At 45.3% G+C, this 7,868-nt stretch overlaps 1 protein-coding gene across 1 annotated transcript; it reads right to left on the bottom strand.

Annotated features, from left to right (window-relative positions):
• Positions 1-5,015: 5,015 nt before the first annotated feature.
• Positions 5,016-5,570, bottom strand: LOC145811607 (uncharacterized). The gene has a single exon (XM_082907569.1). The coding sequence runs from the start codon at positions 5,568-5,570 to the stop codon at positions 5,016-5,018; it is 555 nt and encodes a 184-aa protein (XP_082763695.1).
• Positions 5,571-7,868: the final 2,298 nt, after the last annotated feature.

The following is a 7,868-nucleotide window of genomic DNA, read 5'->3' as shown; positions in this document are numbered from 1 at the left end:
TAATACTTAGAGAATTGCGATTACATTCAAAAGCTATTTAGATCATTACATCACTAATAGTATTTCTTCAAGTTGGCAACATTCCAAGGATGAGGAATGGGCTTGCCTGCTAGGTCAGTCAGGTAGTAAACTCTGTTGCCTAAGGCAGAGGTAACTCTATATAGGGCTGAGCAAGGAATCCGTGAAATCCGTAATCCAATCCTGCCCAGTCCAATCCGATAGGTTTGGATTGGTTTTTTGAATCCGCAGTTCGGTTCCAGATTGAAGAATTAAAAATCCGTAGTCCATGGATTGGTTCCGGATTGAACCCCACGGTTCCGGATTGGAACCGATCCGGACCGTATACAAATAGTCTATATTTTTATTATATATCATCCTCCATAGTATCTTTTCTTATTTTATATAAAATCTAAACTCAAACCTAAAACTATATAATATCTTCTTTTATTACTTTTGTTTGTTAGTTTTTAGTTTTAATTTGTAATGGTCTAAATACTTATGGTGAAACCAGTTTTCTTCTGGTTGTTTATATTCTAGAACAGTATGTCGCTATTATAGAAAAACATGTTGCTATTATAGCGCTATGTTTATATTTTTATAAATTAAAGTGTTATATATATATATATATATATATATTTTTGTTATTTAATTATGTGAATCCGTGGTCCTAAACCGATCTAATTCGTATTTAAATGGATTGGTTCGGATTGGTTCCATGATTTAAACGGATTGGATTAGTTCCAATTTTTTAGGAACCGAAGATAACGGATTGGTCCTGATTTTACTCTAATCCGATCCAGTCCGGACCATGCTCACCCCTAACTCTGTAAGGCCCTTCCCAGTTAGGGCCGAGCTTTCCTTTACCACAGACCTTCTTATGATCCATGATCTTTCTTAGCACCAGATCTCCAGGTAGAAATTGGCGAATTAGCATATTTTTGTTGAAACTTCTAGTAAGTTGTTGCTGGTATGATGCCAGACGAATGAGCGCGGCCTCTCTGTGCTCCTCTGTCAGGTCAAGAGCTTGGGCAATAGCCTCATCATTGTTTGTTGGTTCAAAGATTTCAGACCGAATAGTGAGAAGGCCGACCTCCAAGGGGATGATGGCCTTCCATAAGTGAGAGAGTAAGGCGTCTCCTCTGTCGATCGCAGTGGTGTTGTTCTGTACGCCCATAGAATGTTTGACAGTTCTTCCACCCATTTGTCTTTGGCCTTCTCCAGCCGCTTCTTCATCCCATTGATGACCGTCTTGTTAGACGCTTCAGCTTGACCATTGCCTTGAGGGTAGACTGGAGTAGAATTTCGGAACTCAATTTTTAAGTCAGAACAGAACTTCCTGAAAATCTTTCCATCAAACTGGGTGTCGTTGTTAAATAGTAGGGTCCTTGGGATGCCGAACCGAGTAATGACGCTCCTCTAAATGAACCTTTTCATGTCAGCTTCCTTTATGCTTGCTAAGGCTTCAATCTCCACACACTTAGTGAAATAATTAGTAGCAGCAATGAAGAACCTTTTGTTAGCAGTACCCCTTGCCAGAGGTCCAACGATGTCTAGACCCCATTATGCAAATGGCCATGGATTGGTGAGGGGAGTTAAGTTCTTGGCTGGTTGATGAATGAGTGGGGCAAACCTTTGGCACTTGTCGCATTTTTAAACATACTGTTGGGCATCTTTCTGTATACGCGGCCACCAGTACCCATGAGTGAAGGGTCGGTGTTCCAAGGACCGACCTCAAGTGTGACTGCCACAGATCCCCTCATGGATTTCGTAAAGAAAGTTCTCCACAAGATGGGAGTGAACACAAAGAAGATACGGGCCGAGGTAAGACTTTTTATAGAGCTTGCTCGAAGGTGAGACCCAAAATCACGCAGCTCGATGCCTTGTTTTATGTGCTTCTTTCTTGTCATCTGGAAGGGCACCATTTTTTAAGAAGGCAAGAAGTGGGTCTATCTAGCTCGGACCGAGGTTAGTACAGAGGACCGAGCTGGGTGGATCGACAGTCGGTTGAGGAACAAATTCAATCCATATCTTGCGACCATTTTTGGAGTCCACCGAAGAGCCAAGACATGCTAAGGCATCGGTGTGGCTATTTCCATCACGGCCAATTTTCACAACCTTGATAGCTTGAAATTTGCGGATTAGGTGCTTGGCTTGTTCTGCATAGGATGTCATCTGGTCATCGCGAGTTTCGTATACTCCGGTCAATTGGTTCACCAAAAGTTGGGAGTCGTTATGAACAAGCAACTCCTCTGCATTAAAGTGTTCAGCGCGGTGTAGACCAGCTAACAGAGCCTCGTACTCCGCTTCGTTGTTGGAAGCCTTCCATTCCAGTCTAACGGTTTGCTCCCAAACAAACCCCTCTGGTGAAATAAGGACCATTTCCGCTCCAGAACCCTTTTGGTTGGGGGATCCATCAACGAACAGTTGCCAAACATCTCCAATGAAAAGTTTCCATGCCTCGGCAGAAGTTTGATGAGTGTTGTGGATTCCGGTTGCTAAGGCCAAACTCCCTTCGGAGAAGTCAGTCGGTCCTGGAGTGAATTCAGCTACGAAGTCTGCTAACACTTGAGCTTTGATAGCAATTCGTGGCTGGAATTTAATGTCAAACTCCCCCAATTCTACTGCCCACTTCGCTGTCCGGCTTGAGAAATTAGCTCGGCTGAACACAGACTTTAGAGGGTACTTTGTGAGGACATTGATAGTGTGTCCTTGGAAGTAGTGAGCAAGCTTCCTGGAGGCTATCAGTAGGGCGTATGCCAGTTTCTCTCGAGGTAGGTATCTAGTTTTGGCATCCAAGATGGTTTTGCTAACGTAGTATACTGGCTTTTGTTTCTTCCCTTCCTCTGTAATCAAGACTGCACTCACAGCGTGATCGGAGACAGCTAAGTAAAAAAAGAGCACTTCATTGGGGACTGGAGTAGACAAAAGAGGAGGGGAAGAAAGATACTTCTTCAACTCTGCGAGTGCTTCGAAGCACCTGTCACCCCATTCGAAGTCTGCCTTCTTTCTTAGGAGTTGGAAGAAGGGTCTCATTCGATCGGAAGACCGACTAATGAAACGATTCAATGATGCAGCCATACCAGCGAGCTTTTGGAGTTCCCTAGCCTTTGTAGGTGCCTCAATGTCTTGGAGGGCTTTGATTTGGTTGGGATTGACTTCGATACCTTTCCTGGTCACTATATATCCCAAGAACTTCTCTGAACCTACCCCAAATGCACATTTCGAGGCGTTCAAGCGAAGCTTGTGGGTTTTCAGGGTTTGGAACACTTCCTCCAAGTCTCTCAGATGATATTCGGCCAATTTACTTTTGACCACCATGTCATCCATATAGGCCTCCATAGTCTTGCCTAGTTGGTCCTTGAACATTTTAGTGACCATACGTTGATAGGTCGCACCGGCGTTTTTCAGGCCGAAGGGCATCACTTTGTAGCAGTAGGTGCCCCTTGGGCTAATGAATGTTGTCTTCTCCTGATCAGGGCCAAATAGGGGGATTTGATGATAGCCACTGTAGGCACCTAGGAAGCTCATCTATTCATGTCTGGCAGTTGCATCTACCAGTTGGTCTATCCGTGCGAGAGGAAAGCTGTCCTTAGGACAAGCTTTGTTGAGGCTGGTGAAGTCGACGCACACCCTCCATTTTTCGTTCTTTTTCTTCACCACGACAGTGTTAGACAACCATTTTGGATATTGTATCTCCCGTATAACCCCTGCCACCAGAAGCTTGTTTACCTCTTGGATGACCGCTTCTGTATGTTCTGCAGATGATTGTCTGCTCTTTTGGACTACGGGCCGAGCTGCTGGTTGGACATTGAGTTAGTGACATGCAAAGGCTGGGTCCAACCCAGGAGTCTCGTAAGCAGACCAGGCAAATACTTCTATATTCTTGCGGAGGAGAGTTAGCAACTGTTCCTTCTCTCCGGTGAGAAGCGAAGTGCTGAGTAGAAAGAACTTGTCTTTATCTCCTCTGCCCACCAAGATCGTTTCGAGGTCCTCCACCATCTTCTCTGTTGGCACTCTACCAACGTCTTCCAGTATAGGCTGATCAGGCAATTTGACCATCTGGACTTCCTTGCATGCTTGTTTAGACTTCATGGCGGCAATGAAACAGTGCTTTGCCGCTATTTGGTCACCCTTGATCTCCTCCACCCCATTCTTTGTTGGGAAACGAATTAGCTGGTGGTAAGTGGATGGCACTGCCTCCATTGTATGAATCCAAGGTCGACCGAGTATTGCATTGTAAGGAGATGAAGTATTGATCACCAAGATGTCGATAGAACCACTTTGGACTTTGCTATGACGGACAAGGTGATTCGGCCGAGCGGCCACTCTGTCTGTCCATTGAAGCCGACCAGAGGGGAGACTGCAGGGATTAAGTGTTGCTCATCAAGACCTAGCTTTTTGAAATCGTCATAATACATAATGTCAGCGGCGCTCCCTTGATCAATTAGGACTCGTTTCACATCAAATTTGTTCGCCACACCGACGGTGACGATCAGGGCATCAGTGTGAGGATGTTGGATCCCTTCTAGACCTTTCTCGGAGAACACAATGTTGAATTGAGAGGGCTTTACTTCGGTTCTAGACTTCTTGAGCAATGGTCCTACTGACATGACTTATTGCAAGTGCGTGGCTCTCTGAATCTCGCCGCGAAAGGCATTCTCTCTTTGGGGGTGGGTCATCCCATGGATAATGTTTATAACTAGCTTTGGAGCTTGGTCCTCTGGTAGAGGGGTTGGGGGTTGTCCCTGTTTTGCCCTTGTCTTTTCCACATCGATCTATTGCTGGAGGTGGTCGGCAGTAACCAAGTCTTCGAGATGCCTCTTAAGGTCTCTGCAGTTCTACGTCTTATGCCCTTTCTCACGATGGTAGGTGCACCGCCACTCCTGGTTGCGCCGAGCAGGGTCCCCCATCATCTTAGGAGGCCAAACGATGTAGGGTTCTCCCTTGATTTTTTCCAAGAGCCTGTAGATCGGCTCCGTGAACACAGTGGTTATGGCTTCGTGGGATCTACTCCTTTATTCTTCGGTTTGTATGGTCGGTTGCTTATTTTGGCCATACCTCTTTCTTTGGTCCTCCCTCCTAGGTTGTTCGGCCCTATGTTGCCAAGAGGCCTTAACTCCCTCATCTGCAATTGATACTTGTATAGAGGCTGTGTCATCTTCCACACAGGCTCGCTCCTCTATTCGAGCCCTCAGCTCTTTCAAGTCAGAGGCAGGTCGTTTCGTCAATGACTGCCTAAGCTTATGTGAAGGGGGGAGGCCTTGTTTGAAGTATAGAGCTGCCAATGGCTCACTACAAACATCTTCTTCCAAATCACCATATGCCTCCCAATATCGCCGAGCGTATTCATGCAAAGACTCCTTTTTATCCTTCCGAGTATTGAACAAGGTATCCAATCCCTTCAGGATTCGGCTATTAGAAACAAACTGTGCGACGAAGGCTTTAGAGAGCTGAGCCCAATCATAGATTGATTGAGGAGGAAGCTTGTCATACCACTGGAGGCCATGCTCACCAAGGCTAGAGGCAAAAACCTTGTACATGAACGCATCGTTCTGATTCCAAAGTGACATCATTTAGCAGTAATGACTGATATGAGTCAGGGGGTTTGACTTCCCATCATAAAGGATGAACTTCGGTGGACTGTACTTATGAGGAGCTTCCACCGCTTCAATCTCAGTGTAAAGGGGGGAAGAGACTAGTCGGTCCAGAGCACGACGCTCTATCTGATGAATGGATCGATTAAGTTGCTCCTTTTCCCTTTCTAATCGCTGTTCTGCTACTTTGTTCGACCGTCGGTAATCCCCTTGGTTGTTGTTCAACCATGTCCTCAAGTCACGTGGTCGCTCGTCACGATGACGCATAAGAAGAGAGATTGCTGAATAATGACTGATGGACTTTTGTCTCTTGCGAGAGTTTTCTTGAGGATTCTTTGTCCTACTACTGGCTCCCTCACTGCGTACTGGAATCAGTCGGCTACGCTCACCACGAGCAGGACCATAGTTAGATCGTTCACATCATGGGGGCGGCGGAGGAGTGTGCCTCCGTTGCTGCGATGGTCCCCCTCCGGACTTCCTTGGCTCACCCTGAGGTACCATCTGCTTCCTCAGTTGAGCACGTAGCTCCTCAATCTCCAGACTCATCAAGTTGATGACACGATCACGGTGGTTTTTCTCAACAAACAAACGTTGAGATGACTGATAGGCGGCGGCATGACGTCGCTCCACCGTAAATAAAAGGGGCACAATTACTCAAGCCTATTTGTATGGAACCTCGTTGGATTGGACGAAGGTCCCTACTTCGTACTGACAAAGGTCCTTACTCCGTACTGACAAAGGTCCCTACTCCATACTCAAGCCTATTTGTATGGAACCTCGTTGGATTGGACGAAGGTCCCTACTCCGTACTCAAGCCTAGTTATATGGAACCTCGTTGGACTGGACGAAGGTCCCTACTCCGTACTCAAGCCTAGTTGTATGGAGCCTCGTTGGACTGGACGAAGGTCCCCACTCTGAAGTGGGCTCTCTCTCTCTACTCTATGATGGGCCGAGCTAAGGGATCAGTCTTGGCCCATTCCTCACTCCAAAGAGGGCAAGACCATGGGCTTGGCCCTAGCACCACTCCCCACTCCGAAGAGGGGAAGACCATAGGCCTGGCCCTAGCACCACTTCCCACTCCGAAGAAGAAAAGACCATGGGCTTGGCCCTAGCACCACTCCCCACTCCGAAGTGGGTAAGTCCATAACTTGGGCTTCGAGGCTCCCACTCCACGAAACATGAGTGCTAACAGATCAATCAATACCATGTAAAGTAAAAGGCACGTGGGGCCCGCGAATGATGGAACTTGCTCCCTTCTATTAAGGGATGTGCTACAATCACGGCTGAAGACAAGGCCGAGAACGAGGGAGCTTGATGAATAAGTCATACGATCCTTATAAAAGGTAACCTTACTCTACTTGAAAGGGGCATCTCTTGACTCTAGAAACACATTGGTCTTCTCTATCTTGTCTCTACCAAATTCCTGTACTGACTCGACCGTAGGAAGGGTTTTCGACCAACCCCCGGTCAGGCAGCCTAACTATTTGTTCCTTGTGCAGGCCTTCACCCATTGGTGCACCAGGGTTCGTCCACGAAGTTCCATCTTACTCTATTGCGGAAACTGGTCCGCACAATAACTATATGATATGAGAAGACCAAACATTCGAATCATGTTTCTAGAGTCTTTATGAGAAAGCTAAGCTAAGTGAAATTTTGAGGATTTGATGGAAATGGCTAAAATGGCATGAAAAAACTTTTTTTATGGCCAATGACACTATGTCCTGCAAAACTACAACAGACATTGCCTATCATATTGTCTTCCCACTTTAATCATCCAGTGTTTAATAGGCTAAGAAAGCAGAAATTCATTTTGCATATATTTATAGCAAATGAGGATTGGCCAACAGGATTAACTACAATAGAATTCATGTAATTTTTATTGTAGATAAGAGATTTTTCTTGCTCTAAATTCACTAGAATTGGTGATTTAAAGTTCAATTGTGCATTGATTAACAGATGGAGTAAGATTAATTTTTTGTGCCTAAAAAATTACAATCCTTGGAGGACATGTTATTAGATTCATAAACAATACTACTACAAATTCTATCCCACATACAAACAACATAGGAGAATTTCACCACGTATTGTATGCAAACATAAAACGAGCTACGTGAGTTGCATACAACGATATTTCTCCAATGCAAACAAGCCTTGAGATTTGCAAGAATGGCAATTCTATAAATATCATAAGACTGGAGAGCATATCTTGGCATATATATACATGCATGCACATGTGTCCTCTATTATCTGACATGAAATTTGAAAGGTAGTTAT

Source organism: Camellia sinensis, chromosome 2 (assembly GCF_055761805.1).
Source record: "Camellia sinensis isolate YWXY chromosome 2, ASM5576180v1, whole genome shotgun sequence".
In the NCBI taxonomy this organism is placed as follows: Eukaryota; Viridiplantae; Streptophyta; class Magnoliopsida; order Ericales; family Theaceae; genus Camellia; species Camellia sinensis.
This window is presented reverse-complemented; position numbering and strand designations above follow the sequence as displayed.

What these genes read in the sequence shown, in the direction of transcription:
- LOC145811607 (XM_082907569.1), bottom strand. Translation starts at nt 5,570, where the DNA reads ATGTCACTTTGGAATCAGAACGATGCGTTCATGTACAAGGTTTTTGCC.